The 15,075-nt window shown below is 43.8% G+C and overlaps 1 protein-coding gene across 1 annotated transcript in view; it reads right to left on the bottom strand.

Annotated features, from left to right (window-relative positions):
- The window catches only part of LOC122558123 (mucin-6-like), a 122,945-nt gene extending 109,855 nt beyond the window's left edge, over positions 1-13,090 (bottom strand). The window contains exons 1-3 of the mRNA XM_043706441.1: positions 12,992-13,090; positions 11,557-11,613; positions 9,760-10,000 (exon numbers count right to left, since the gene is read on the bottom strand). Coding sequence (XP_043562376.1) covers positions 9,760-10,000; positions 11,557-11,613; positions 12,992-13,001 — 308 coding nt within the window. The 5' untranslated portion in view covers positions 13,002-13,090. The remainder of the gene's footprint in view (positions 1-9,759; positions 10,001-11,556; positions 11,614-12,991) is intronic.
- Between the last annotated feature and the right edge of the window lie 1,985 nt (positions 13,091-15,075).

The raw sequence follows: 15,075 nt of genomic DNA, 5'->3' as shown, positions 1-15,075 counted from the left end.
AAGGTGACCTCTGTACATCTGTCCTGTCAAGCCCTCTAAAAACCTTAGAAGTTTCAATAAGCTGGCCTCTCATTTCTAAACCTCAGTGAGTATAAGCCCAACCTATACAACCTCTCCACAGAAGAAAATCCCTCCATAACCAGAATCAACCTAATAAGTCTTCTTTTTCCTTGGCAAATGTCCTGTTCACAGTATGTCAACTGTGGTCTGACTGATTTCTTGTTTAGTTTCATCAAGACTAGTTTTTTCACTCCATTCCCTTTGAAATAAAATCTAGCTTTAGTTGTAGTTGTAAGTTCAGACAGATTAATGGATGACTATTTGTCTTTTCACTTTCACAATGTCACCTGTTGTAGCCTTTGCTTCCTTTCGCATTCATATATTAGCTGTTGTGACTAGCTTTTAGTGTCCACGCACTCTCACCATGATGTGACTTGCAGTTTTGTATATGCTACTCTGCATAACATACACCACAAATTGTCAAGCTCTTGGGAGTCAGTTGTCTTGAAGTTTACATACAACATGAAAAGTTAAAATATCAGTCTTGCATACAGAGTGTGGGTTCTGCGCTTACTGATGTTACTACACATTACACAAACAACTGACTGACTGAAGACACTGTACTTTTGCTATAGAGTGACTGAAGGCGAAGCAAGTTACAATATAACACAGTGAGTCTTTCAGGAATAATTCATCATTCAAGACTTCAATTTTTAAATCAACATTAAAATGGGAAAATGTGACAAGGCATTGAAATTCACAATAAAGAAAGCGGTATGAATCAAGGATAAATCTCACTTAACACTGAAGGAGTGAATCCAGGACTATACCCTTATTTCACTAGCACTCAGAGATGTCGAAGACTCGTCCCCTATCAAATTAACAGTGAAGAGTGTTCAGAAAGGGCTAACAACTTTCCCTTCACCAACTACTATTAACACCAAAGGGCTGAGGCTACGCACCACCAACACACCCCTCCCCTTCCTACTCTTAATTCTGAAGGAGTGACTTCAGAACCACTCTCTTATTTCATCAATGCTCAAGGGGAAATGTGGGAACAACTTCCCCCTCTACATCATCCACTATCATTGAGGAGGGTGAGTCTAGGAATACCTGGACCTCATGAGCACGAAGACATTTCCAGGAACAATAATTGAAACAAAAGCTGAAAAATAAAGGAAGGCACTTCTACTTTTTGAGGAAACGAGGACTGAAACCGAGATTGGAAATGAAACTCCTGCAGAGACTAAAACTGCTTGAACCCATACCATAACACCATAACATAGAGGACCAGAATTAGGGCATTCAGCCCATTGTGTCTGCTCACCATTCAAACATGGAGGATATGTTTCACAAGCCCTTTCTCCTATCTTAGCCCTGTATCTTCGACCCCATCAGTAGTCAAGAACATATCTATCTCTGTCTTAAATATATTCAATGACTTGACCTCCATAGGCTTCTGCGACAATGAGCTCCATGGATTAACCACCATCTGGTTGAGGAAATTCCTTCTCATCTCAGTTTTAATGGGTCACTCCTTCACTCTGAGGCTGTGCACTCAGGAACTAGTTTCTCCTAGTAGTGGAAACTTCTCCACTTCCATTGTACCCAAACCTCTGAGTATTCTGTATTTTTCAATGAGATCCTCTCCTCATCCTTCTAAACTCCCTCATGTTGAGACCCCAAGTCTTCAACTGCTCTTCATATGACAAGCCCTTCATCTTCGGGATCATTCTTGTGAACCGCCTCTGGGCCCCCTCCAACGGCAGCAAATTCTTCCTTAGATATGGGGTCAAAAACTGCTCACAATATTCAAATGTGGTCTGACCACAGCTTTTTAACAGGGTTAAAACAAGGACTGCAGATGCTGGAAACCAGAGTCTAGATTAGAGTGGTGCTGGAAAAGCACAGCAGGTCAGGCAGCATCTGAGGAGCAGGAAAATCGACGTTTCGGGCAAAAGCCCTTCATCGTGAACAGAGGCTGGGTGCCCGCAGAGTGGAGAGATAAATGAGAGGGGGTGGGGGTGGGGAGAAAGTAGCATAGAGTACAATAGGTGAATGGGGGTGGGGATGGAGGTGATAGGTCAGAGAGGAGGGTGGGGGAAAGTACATTGTCTCTAAGCATGCACACTACTACCACCACTACAATCCATCTCAGTCCATTTTTCCCACCACTGAATGCCTCCATCTTCCGTCATCAAAGTCACAACAGCGTGTCGGCAATTATGTTCTCTGGTCCACATGTATAATTTTCATATTAAATGATTGCAATAGTAAGCTCTATTTAAAACAACTTGGAATTCTTATAGAACGTAGAACAGTACAGCATAGTACAGGCTCTTCGGCCCTTGATAATGTGCCAGCATTTTATCCTACTCTAACCTACATACCCTTCATTGTACTGTCTTCCTTGTGCCTATCCAAGAGTCACTTAAATGTCCCTAATGTATTTGACTCTACTACCACTGCATTCCAAGACAATGCATTCCAAGCACCCACCACTCTCTGTGTAAAGAACCTACCTCTGACCTTTCTCCAACTACCTTAAACTTTTGCCTCCTCGTGATAGACATTTCCACCATGGGAAAAAAGTCTCTGGCTATCTACTTTATCTATGTCTCTTATCATCTTGTCCACCTCTATTAAGTCACCTTTCATCTTTTTTCTCTCCAATGAGAAAAGCCCTAGCTACCTCAAACTTTCTTCATAAACTATACCCTCCAGTCCAGGCAGCATCCTGATAAATCTCCTCTGTACCCTATGTAAGGCTTCCACATCTTTTCTGTAATGGAGTGACCAGAACTGAACATGATATTCCAAGTGTGGCTGAACCAGGGCTCTGTGGAGCTGCAGCATTACCTCATGGCTCTTAAACTCAATCCCCCTGCTAATGAAAGCCAACACACTATACGCCTTCTTAACGACTGTATCAGTTTGGGTGGCAACTTTGAGGGATCTATGGACATGGACCCTAAGATGCTTCTGTTCCTATATACTGCCATGAGTTGTGCCTTTAACCCTGTATTTGGGTGTGATCCTTTTTCAGGACTGGGGGTGGGTATGGGGCGAGCTGCAGATAAAGGGGGTGGCAGGGGCAGGGTAGTGAAGGGGATAGGTGAAGACAGGTAGAAGGTACGACCTGGTTGGTCAATGGGAGGAATGAATCTGGTTGGTGGCAGGGAGCATTGGCAGGATTAGGGAGGGGCTGGAAAGGGAGGTTATTTGAAATTGGAGATCTCAATGTTGAGTCCTCCAGGCTGTAGGCTGCCCAATTGAAAGATGAGGTGTTGTTTCTCCAACTTGCGGTGTGGTTTGTTGTGGCAATATCCACTTTGACGAAGTTCTCTGCCTCCCTCAGACATGCACTCAGTGAGTCCCTTTCTCACTGCCAGAACACTGTGCCTCAGCCCTCCAGCTCTTTGATCACACAATGAAACAAACTCGATACTACAGCCAAGTGACATTCCTCAGCTGCATCTCATCCCTGAAGGCCTACAAGTACATTTTAAACCCTCCATATTTGGGCCCACCTTTGCTCCATACTTGTAATGCCTCCACCAACTATTCTCTCTCTGGTGTCTCTGCTCCACCCTCTCGGCTATGTGGAGGAATCTCCATTCCCTCTCCTCAACTCAGGGCCTTCCTTTTCCAAATTTGTGGAGGACCATTACTGTTCTACGTCCAACAGAGAATCCACCAGCTCAACGAAGTTTTTTGGCTTCATATCCGATATAACAAATTGGAAGTTTGCAAAACTCTGCTTCTCCCTCCTCCAATTAGAGAACTCGTTCGCTGTTCGAAATTTGCACGCTGGTTCTGGCTGTCTCCAGTCCTCACTGCTGCTGCTGCTATTACCCACGTGGAGACTCCATCCAGCACCGTGCCTCTCCAGTCCAAAGCAACTTCCGGGTCGAGAGCTGCTTCCGGTTCCATGTTGGTACCAGTGCCATCGTGACCATCTACCGGGACCAAGTACTCACCTGTAATCCCTGTCTTCGCTCCGGATGTCTCCTGCAATGCTGCCTCAGATTCTGCTGACAAAAACACTCGGACTGGCCTCGACTTCCCTCCAGCATCTGCCTCTATTGGCTCCACCCACTCTGCAAGCAAGACTCTGGCTACATTTTCCAGAGTCACCCCTGCGTCCAACTGACGACCCACAGCCAGACAGCACCCCAGTTCTCCCTCACCATCCACTCCCACAATGCACCCCTCCATCTCTCCCTCTTCACCTTATCACTCCCCCCCCAAGATCCACAACCCCAACTTCCCCAGCCGACCTATTGTCTCTGTGTGCTCCAGCCCACCAAGCTCATGTTGCCCTACCTCGCTTCCACCCTCTTCTCCCTTAGTTCAGGCACATCCCACCTACATTCATGATACCAACCATGCTCTCCATCTCTTCAGCAACTTCCAGTTTTGTCTTCAAGTGACAAAACCCCTATGACAACTATTTACTTATTCTCAGCTTCTGTATCTATCATTTGTCTTCTTCAATTTGCCTGTATTGCACGATTGGAGTTGTCATCATTATCTGAATTTGAGGTAGTGTTGTGTCCTTTTATATTTCCAGAAGGCCTTTGATATTTCCAGAAGATCTTTGATAAGGTGCTGCACAGGAGGCTGCTAAATAAGATAAGAGCCCAGGTGTTAGGGGCAAAGTGTTTGCATAGAGAGAGGATTGTCTCAGTGGCAGAAAGTAGAGAGTAGAAATAAAGGAGTTTTAGTGGGGTTCCGCAGTGTCTATGCTTGGACCACAATTATTCTAATGATCTAGACAAAGGAACTGAAGGCATTGTTGCGAAGTTTGTAGATGACACAAAGATAGGTGGAAGGGAGGTAGGAAGTAGGGAGATAGGAAGTGGGGGGGGGCTGCAAAAGTACTTGGACATGCTAGGAGAATGGGAAAGAAGGGCCAGATGGAATACAATGTAGGAAAGTGAATTTGTGCAATTTGGTAGGAAGAGTAGAGACGTGGGCAATTTTCTAAATGGGGAAAGGCTTTGGAAATCTGAAACACAAAGGCACTTGTGAATCCTAGTTCAGGATTCTCTTAAAGGTAACATACAGTTCAGTTGGCAGTTTGTAGATGCAAATGCAATGTTAGCATTCATTTCAAGAGGGCTAGAATACAAAAGTAGAAATGAACTGCTGAGGCTGTAAAAAGCTGTATCTAGATTAGAGTGATGCTGGAAAAGCATAGCAGGTCAGGCAGCATCCGAGGAGCAGGAAAATCGACGTTTCGAGCAAAAGCCCTTCATCAGGAATAGAGGCAGGGTGCCTGCAGAGTGGAGAGGTAAACAAGAGGGGGGTGGGGAGAAAGTAGCATACTGTACAATAGGTGAATGGGGATGGGGATAGAGGTGATAGGTCAGAGAGGACGGTGGAGTGGATGAGTGGAAAGGAAGATAGACAGGTAGGACAGGTCATGAGGGTGGTGCTGTGCTGGAAGGTTGGAGCTGGGGTGAGGTGGGAAAGGGGAAATGAGGAAACTGGTGAAATCTACATTGATGCCATGGTTGAAGTGTTCCGAGGCGGAAGATGAGGCATTCTTCTTCCAGGCGTCGGGTGGTGAGGGAGCAGCAGTGGAGGAAGCCCAGAATCTGCATGTCCTCGACAGAGTGGGAGGGGGAGTTGAAATGTTGGGCCACAGGGCGGTGGGGTTGATTGGTGCGGGTGTCCCGGAGATGTTCCCTAACGCGGTCTGCAAGGAGGAGTCCAGTCTCCCCAAAGTAGAGGAGACTGCATCGGGAGCAACGGATACAATAAATGATATTGGTGGATGTGTAGGTAAAGCTTTGATGGATGTGGAAGGTTCCTTTGGGGCCTTGCTTGGAGATGAGGGAGGAGGTGTTGGCGCAGGTTTTGCAATTCCTGTGGTGGCAGGGGAGGGTGCCAGGAAGGGAGGGTGGGTTGTTGGGGGGCGTGGACCTGACCAGGTAGTCACTGAGGAACGGTCTTTGCGGAAAGTGGAAATGGGTGGGGAGGGAAATATATCCCTGGTTGTGGGGTCCATTTGGAGGTGGCGGAAATGTCATCAGATGATGTGGTTTATGCGAAGGTTGGTAGGGTGGAAGGTGAGCACCAGGGGGTTTCTGTCCATGTTACGGTTGGAGGGATGGGGTTTGAGGGCAGAGGGGCGGGATGTGGATGAGATGTGCTGGAGTGCATCTTTAACCACATGTAATGTATCTTTACCTCCGAAACTCCTGCCATTACTGCTCCACCATCTTCCCTGCTAAGCTCCCCTTTCAATCAACTCTGGTCAGCTCCTCCTTAATTTCTTTGTATTTACCTTTACTCATTTATAATATAGATACATCTGATCCCAGCTCTCCCTCGCAAACTGCAAGGTGAATTCTATCACATTGTGATCTTTGCCCCAAGAGGGCAAGTCCGCTTCATTGCACATCACCAAATCCAGAATAGCCTGTTCCCGAGAAGATTCTACCACAAGCTGCTCCAAAAAGGTCTTGTAGACATTCTGTAAATTCCTTTTTTGTTGTATCCAGAAGACCAGAAGTTCCTCTATATCAGTCTGATTGAAGAGCAAAGACAGTTTCCACCAAAGTGTACCATGGAACACTGCAAGACATGTGGGACAGGACCCTGGTGTGCAATGCTAGGTCCATCCTTGTTTGTGATATTCATAAATAATATAGATGAGAATGTGGGGTGAAAATAAATTAGTTTGGAGAGGAGATAAGATTGGCTAGTTGATTTGACAGTAAGGAGTAAGGTGTCAGGTTATAGGAGGATAAAAACAGGTTGACCATATGGGCAGATCAGTGACGGATGGAGTTTAATCCTGATAAAATGTCTGGTGACGCACTTTGGAAGAAGGAATAAGATAAAGTAGTACTTAATGAAATGCAAGACACAAGAAAACTCAGAGGAGCAGAGGGATGGCTACCAGTGTTTTCAAAGTTGCAGGACCTCCTGATAGAGTGGTGAAGAATTCATGCTTGCTTTTATCAGTTGCGGTATAGATTATAAGAACAGGGAGGTCATGATGGAACTGTACAGAACTTTGATTAGCTGGAGTATTGTGTGCAGTTCTGGTAACCACACTGCCTCCTCCATTGCTGCTGCTTTGCAGCTCAAGTGCTGGGTCCTCAATCTGCTGCTACCTCCTCTCTTGTTGTGGTGTTGAAAGTGAAATTCTCACTGCCAGTTAAAAGTAGTCTGAATGTTAAGTGCAGTCACTCATGCCTATCCCTGGAATTCAGCCCATATTTGAACGAAGGCTGTCATGAAACTGTGTGCCCTTAGCAAAATCCAAAATGAGCATCAGTGAGCAGGTTTTATGCCAAGCAAGACTGCTCATTCGCATTATTGTTGACACCTTCCATCACTTCACAGATGAGGAAAGTAGATTTTTGGGGCAGTAATTGGCCGGGCTGAAGGTCCTGCACTTGCGTGCAAGACATAGCCAGGCATTTTTACACATTGTCAGGTGCCAGTGTCACTGCTGTATTGAAACAATTTAGCCGGGGCATGGCAAGTTCTGGAGCACAGGTCTTAAGATTATTGCTAAATTTTGTCAGGGCTCATAAGCCTTGCAGTGTTTGGTGCCTCTAAGTGTTACTTGATATCACATGTAATGAATTAGCTGAACACTGGTTTCTATGATAGTTCTGAAGAAGGGTCACTGGAACCAAAACATGAACTCTGATTTCTTTCCACAGATGCTGCCAGACCTGCTGAGTTTTCCAGTAATTTCTGTTTTCTCACTTGCAACCACTGCAGTCCTTTGGTTCTTTTGCTAACTAGCATTTAGAGGAGACTGAAATGGATAATCCATGTGGCATTTCTGGGTAAAGATAGATGCAAATGCTTCAGCCTCAGAGTTTGCACCAATGTGTTTGGCTCTCTCACTGTTGAGGGTGTGAATGTTTGTGGAGCTTCCTCCTCCTCTAATGAGCTGTTTATTTGTTTGCCACAGTTCATGATTGGATGCGACAAGAAAGGAGTGCCTACATCTGAGCCATTAGTTGTGAGATTGCTTAACACTATCACTTGCCGCTTTTGCTGTTTGCTACAAAAGTAGTCCTGTTGCTTCACCAGGTTAACATTATTTTTAGATACGCCTCGTGCTACTCCTGGCATACTTTCCTGCACTTTTCTTAGAATCACGGTTGATTGCCTGGCTTGACGGCAATGGTAAAGATGGGGAGATATTGAGTTTTGAAGTTTGCAGATTGTGTTGGAGTACAATTCAGCTGTTGCTGAATGCCCACAGTACCTCATGGATGCTCAGTCTTGAGTGGCTTGATCTGTTAGAAGTTTGCCCCATTTAGTTAGAAGACAGGACTGCATAGTATTCAACAGGAGCCATCTACATTTAACTTGACGCCATTCGACTTCATGGGTCCAGAGACAATATGGAGTACTCCCAGGATGACACTCTCCCACTTGTATACCACTTTCACACCTCTGTGTTTTTCCTGTCACTGAGAGAAGACATACCTGGGAACAGTGATTGTGCTTTGCGGGATATTATGTGTAAGATAGGATTCTGCTAGTATGACTATGCCAGGCTGATTTGTGATTAGTTTGCAAGACAGCTCTCACTTTGTCTGTAAGGAAGACTTTGCAGGGTCAGCAAGGCTGTGTTTGCCATTGTAGTTTCTGGTGCTTTACACCTGAGACACAAAAATTCAAGGCAATTATGACCAAGATCCATCAGCACAAGATGCTCTCCCTTGAAATAACAAGTTTCACCACTATTAAACAGTGCACCAAATCTCTTTCTAATATTAGTGATTCAGCTAAACAAATCCTATTCTCCATGCAGAATCAAACCCCTTTTACCTCTAGTCACACACAATTCAAACCAATATCTGGGCATGCTCCTGTTACCACATTATCCCAACTTTGCATTGGCATTTAAGCTAAATTGAGCCTTATATGTATTCAGTGTCTAAATTCCAATCACTCTAATTATTGACCTGGACTTGTATTTGTAAATTGCATATTAACTGTGTTTAATTGAAATTTGTTTGGGCTATTGTGGAGATCCTCTTGTGCCTCTCTGAACAGAGAGTGTGAAACTATACTTGTGGAATTAAGAGGTAAATGCTGTTCATGGTCAGCTCTATAAATAAATGTTTAATGTATGTAAAGATTGGTTTTAATTTTCTACTCCATTGCCTCGCTTTCTGAAATAAAACTTGAACCACCATGTACATTGAGCACAAATCTCCACATTTGATATCTAAAGCTCCGCACATCCAAAATATCACAGGTTCATTGTTACATATCATGACATCATAGTGTCATTTTATTGCCATCTCCTAAATTTCAAATTATGTGGTCCCCAATTTACAGACATCTGATTTATGAATGCAATCCCATACCGGGGTGTATAGTATAAATTTTAAAGATCCATTATGCAAACATTTCCTTGTACTTGCAAAACGGGCTATTTTATATTGTCTTGTAGTGCATTCTGACTCTCACACAAATTGACTTGTGACTCAAGAAGAGAAGCCATTTGCAACCCTGGGACAGCCTGGACTAAACTTTTGATGTATTAATTTTCCTCTGGTATTAATTTTGGGAGTTACCTCAGCAACAGCTGGAGGGTTAATTTGTCAACCTGTTAAAAATGTTTAGCAGCCATATTTACAATCCACTCTTGTTTAATGGCTTAATTGTGGGTACTTCGTAGTTTATGATGCAAAACCAGTACTTGTCATCTTTTCTGAACAATATCGCTTGGGATAAAGACTTGTAAGTTTTGTGAAAGAAACTTACTGCTGACCGTTGACTCCAATTCTTCCGAATTCCACTCTGACTGTTGTGCTATATATTTGAATAAGGAGTCTTTCGATATCCCCAGTATTTCTCCTGCGAAATTGAATGCTGAAATCTGGGAAATAATCTGCGCATTCACTGGCAAAAACGTAGTTGCAAGTTTTGAAAAAATTGTACATCAAATTATCAAAAGTTTTGAAATGTCCTCTTCCCCACGTGGTACAGACGGCTCTTTTTGGAGCTGTAAAAGCAACATGTCATGAACTTTTTATCAATTAACGTTTACACATTTGAAAAAAAACTGAATGACCATCCAATCTGGTCTCTCTATTTCCTCATAACATAATAGTCACCAGAACTCAGCCCTGGTGGAAAGAGAGCCCCAGCAATATTTAAAAGTCACTTTCTTTATAGCGGACACTTGGCTCCTGTAAGAGGCTAAATGCCTCAGCAGAATCCCTCCCACATTGAGGGTGGTGTGCTAGTTGTGCAGCAAATGCTGTCAGCACAATTATGCAGATTGCCATGACTTGGAATTTACGACTGAGTCAGGATATGTTCATACACATTTGGTTAGTCTATACTTCCTTCCTTCACTCTGCCATATAATGTACAAGCAGGATGCCTGAAGAGTCTAGTAATGCCAATATTTGTAAGAACAGATTCTGAATGAAAGGAACATATAGTCCTAATAAATCAGGAATGGTGTTGAATTAGCTGGGAGGAGCCCTATCACTGGTTGAAGAGAGCTTTGGAAAAAGCCAAAAACAGATTGAAAGTCTCAAGCAGGAAGCCAGCCATTGAGGGAGCTACAGAGATCAGTGGATATGCCATCAAAGTAAAACAGCAGAAAGACCACCAGTGAGATATTAAGTGACTTGGTTGGTGGCACTCCAGAAAACTGTTTAATATTCAAACTTGCATTATCAAGCTTTCAAGCCACTCTTGGTACTTTTCTCTTAGAATTTTAAGCAAAAGTCACCTAATGATCAGAAATATTAAACACAGAAACCCTTCAAAGAAGTTCCTTGAGGAAGCTATGTGGTTTAGCACTGTCATCATTTATGTAAAGCTGTTTGAATATCAACTGTTTACTCTCTTTCCTCAAGGTTTCGCTTAGTCTACATTTTCCCTCGTCTTCCAAAGGATATCTAAGTCTTTCATCAAATAAAGCAAATAGTTTCCAGGATTCGCTCAATGCTGCTATCAACAAGGTACTAGGATAGCAAACTACAAGTGCGATTCATGTAAGTTACACATGACTTTGGGGTGGCATGGTTTTTGTGATTAGCATTGCTGACATCCAGGGATCAGGTTCAATTCCAGCCTTGGACACTGTAAAGAATGTGGTTGTTCTCCCAGTGTCTGCATGGGATTCCTCCCACTATTCAAAGATTTGAAGGTAGGTGGATTGTCTATGATAATTTGGCCCTTAGTATGCAGGCTAGGTTGGCTTATGTGGGATTACAGGAATAGAATGGGATGCTCTTTGGAGGATGGGTGCAGACTTGATGGGCCGAATGCCCGCTACCTACACTGTCAGGATTTTATGATAACTGAAGCAGCTGACACACTAGTATCGAAGTTGACTCGTTCTTTTGTTGTATTTCAGATCACCAACAACTACAGTATTTTTTATTATGGAACTCAAACTGGGGTGGGGGAACTCAAAGCTATGTCCACCACACTCCAACACTACATCTTAGCATGTGACCCTGCCACCGAAACATAATTTGATCATTACCTGCTATTATTTTCAAGCTTACAACTTTGGGAGATACATATAGAAGTACTCACAGTAAAATACATATGGATGGAGCTCATCTTTTTCCTTGTAGCTTGTCAGCAATCCTCCTGGAAGCAAATTAATTTTACGTGTTAATGGTAAAAAAAAGTCACTCTATTTTCATTTTAGTGCCGAACAAATATGTTAGGACATTGCAGTTGCTGAGTTCTGCACAGAGACCCAAAAATGATCATTCTGACAGCATTTGTTTGAACCGCCTTCACTTTAGCAACAGTCATATTAAGTTTCAACTTACAAAATTGGTTTAAGGAAGTCAACACAAAGTGAACACATCCTCAATGATATGCAAATTGATGAACAGGGAACTTAAATTGATTAGGAGAAAGTGAGAACTGCAGATGCTGGAGATCAGAGCTGAAAATGTGTTGCTGGAAAAGCACAGCAGGTCAGGCAGCATCCAAGGAGCAGGAGAATCGACGTTTCAGGCATGAGCCCTTCTTCAGGAATGAGGAGAGTGTGCCAAGCAGGCTAAGATAAAAGGTAGGGAGGAGAGACTTGGGGGAGGGGTGTTGGAAATACGATAGGTGGAAGGAGGTTAAGGTGAGGGTTATAGGCTGGAGTGGGGGTGGGGGCGGAGAGGTCAGGAAGAAGATTGCAGGTTAGGAAGGTGGTGCTGAGTTCGAGGGTTGGGACTGAGACAAGGTGGGGGGAGGGGAAATGAGGAACTGGAGAAATCTGAGTTCATCCCTTGTGGTTGGAGGGTTCCTTCCTCCCACTCTACTAAGCACATGCAGGTCCTTGGATTCCTCCATCGCCAGACCATAGCAACACGACGGTTGGAGGAAGAGTGCCTCATCTAGGAACCCTCCAACCACAACTGACTGACTGTGTGGAGTTTGCACGTTCTCCCCGTGTCTGCGTGGGTTTCCTCCGGGTGCTATTCCTCCATCGCCAGACCATAGCAACACGACGGTTGGAGGAAGAGTGCCTCATCTAGGAACCCTCCAACCACAAGGGATGAACTCAGATTTCTCCAGTGTCCTCATTTCCCCACCCTCCACCTGCAATCTTCGACTGTTGGAGGGGGGGGGGGGGGGTTTACAAATACGACCAGTTGCACCTGAAGCAAGTGTATGGATCTTTGACATTTTTAGTTCTTGAGGACAAAGGCTACAGTTTCCCCAGTGGAAGATGTCAACTTAACATGACGACCGGAATGGAAACCGAAAACTGAAGAGCATAGAAATATTCTGGACAGCGGGTTTCTCCGAGCGTTTAATTCCCAGGCTCCCTGTCCCGTATAAAAATGTCTGTAAATCAATAACATAACGACAAGTATTTCTTGTCAGTACAGTAGGATATCCCCTAGTTCCACCCTGACATCAGAACTTTAACTTCCACCACCAGCAGCAGCTCAAGCCCTCGGCCCTTCCCGCGCGCGCAATGCCGCCCCCTCCCTCCGCGCGCACACACACACACACTAACGGCCATCCATTCTCCTGATGTTAAAACCGTGTCCTCGGTCGCGTGCTCCTCAAATCCCAACGCTTTCCTTTTTGAAGAGACGTCAAACAAAGTTTCTGCATGAGGTAAATGACCTTACTCCACCTTACTTATCTTGTGATCCAACATTATTTAAAGTTTCGGGGTTTCATTGATTACTCGCGTGCGTGCCATACAGCAAAAACAAATTTATGTGCCAAAGGAATTTAACACTTAGATATCTAACTTTGGCGCAAAATTTATGCAGTTTCGTCTCACTTAGTACTCTCGATTTCTTCACACACCCCTCCCCCGCCCCCCCAGCCCGATTTGTAAACAAATTTTACCTTCGGAATTATAAAAATCTAATTATCTGTAAGACTTAATTCTCCTTGACTCTTAACCACACTTCAGATAATCTTTACAGTGTTTATCCGGCTGAATATTCCTTTTTTTCCCGCAAGGCAGACAAACGACAGATGGTTTGACATGGATATTATGGATAATGAAAAACAAGAGGAAGCAAAATCCCAAGATGAAAAGCCATATTTCAAAAGTGTCTCTGAAAAAAAATATTTTGATTTCAGCAAAAATGAGAAGCTGTGCTGTATAATATGATAGTTGTTCTTCACTTCAGTAATTAATCCAGCAGGCCGAGGTCCTTCTTTTAATTTTTTCTGTTTTCTGACTTTTCAGGCACATGGAGAGAGAGGGTATAGTGATGTTTTCAGTTCTGGATTTCTCTGGCTGCTGTTGCACTTACAACTTTATAACTAACTAGCACTCAATGAATCAGAGAGCTGTCATCGGGCAAGGTTTCCTTAATGCAAGAACTTTATGCCACTCTGTTTCAAAGTATTTCATTCACTACTTTGAAAAGCAACATTATCTTATGCAGCTAAAAATGTGCCCTGCATAATTTTTCCAAGTTGCAAAGATCTCCTGTTATTTTAGCTGGAAAGCAGCCCAATTTCCATTTCAGTTTATACATTTGCTTGGCACGGTGGCTCAGTGATTGGCACTGCTGCCTCACAGAGCCCGGGACCTGGATTCGACTCTAGCCTCAGGCGACGACTGTCTGTGTGGAGTTTGCACATTCTCCCCGTGTCTGTGTGGGTTTCCTCCGGGTGTTCTGGTTTCCTCCCACAGTTTGAAGATGTGCAGGTTAGGTGAATTGACCATGCTAAGTTGCCTATAGTGTTCAGGGATGTGTAGGTCAAGTGCATTAGTCAGGAGTAAATATAGGGTAGGGGGAATGGGTCTGGGTGGGTTACTCTTCGGAAGGTTGCTGTGAACTTGTTGGGCTGAAGGACCTGTTTCTACGCTAGGGATTCCATGATTAGGCAGAAAAAAAGAAAAATATGTGGTCCCTTATACATAACAGCAATGGAGGGTATGCTAGGGCCTAATAAGAGTCAAAATATTTTTTAATTTGTTCATGGAATATGGTAGTACTGGCTGGGCTAGCATTTATTGTCAATCCCTATTTGTCTTTGAGATGGTGGTGGTGAGCTGCCTTCTTGAACTGCTGCTATCTATTTGCTGTGGGTATACTCACAATGCTGATAGAGAAGGGTGGGACCAATTACTGTCTTGATCTAGAAGGACATGGCAGCAGATATGTGGGAACACCACCACCTGCAAGTTCTCTGTGTAGGCAGGGATCTGGTCAGTCATGTTAAAGGAATAATTGCCGAAGTTGATAGTCTTGAGTGTCCACCCATTGATATTTCTGGAGGGTTGTTTTTTTCAGTGGAGGAGTGATGGTGGTCCTCAATGAGAGAAGTGGGGGAGTTAAGGGGATGGGAAGCAGAAGTATGTGGGAATAATGAATCTAAAGTTGAATGGGGGGAATTCAGAATAGCATCAGAGAGCATATAGGAGGGGTGAATATTGACTGTGACCATGACAATGGCCTCCACAGGGAAGTTTAAAGGAGATGACTTGATTAAATTTGGATTAGAGAGGCACTGTCCTTGGATATATTTTCAGTTGTTGAACTACCTTATGAGCTGTTTCTGATGTTTCCAATTTGTCCTTGATTGTAAATAAAAATGAAGAGAGTAGCTAAAGTGAATGTTGGTTCC

Source organism: Chiloscyllium plagiosum, chromosome 16 (genome assembly GCF_004010195.1).
Source record: "Chiloscyllium plagiosum isolate BGI_BamShark_2017 chromosome 16, ASM401019v2, whole genome shotgun sequence".
Taxonomy (NCBI): domain Eukaryota; kingdom Metazoa; phylum Chordata; class Chondrichthyes; order Orectolobiformes; family Hemiscylliidae; genus Chiloscyllium; species Chiloscyllium plagiosum.
This window is presented reverse-complemented; position numbering and strand designations above follow the sequence as displayed.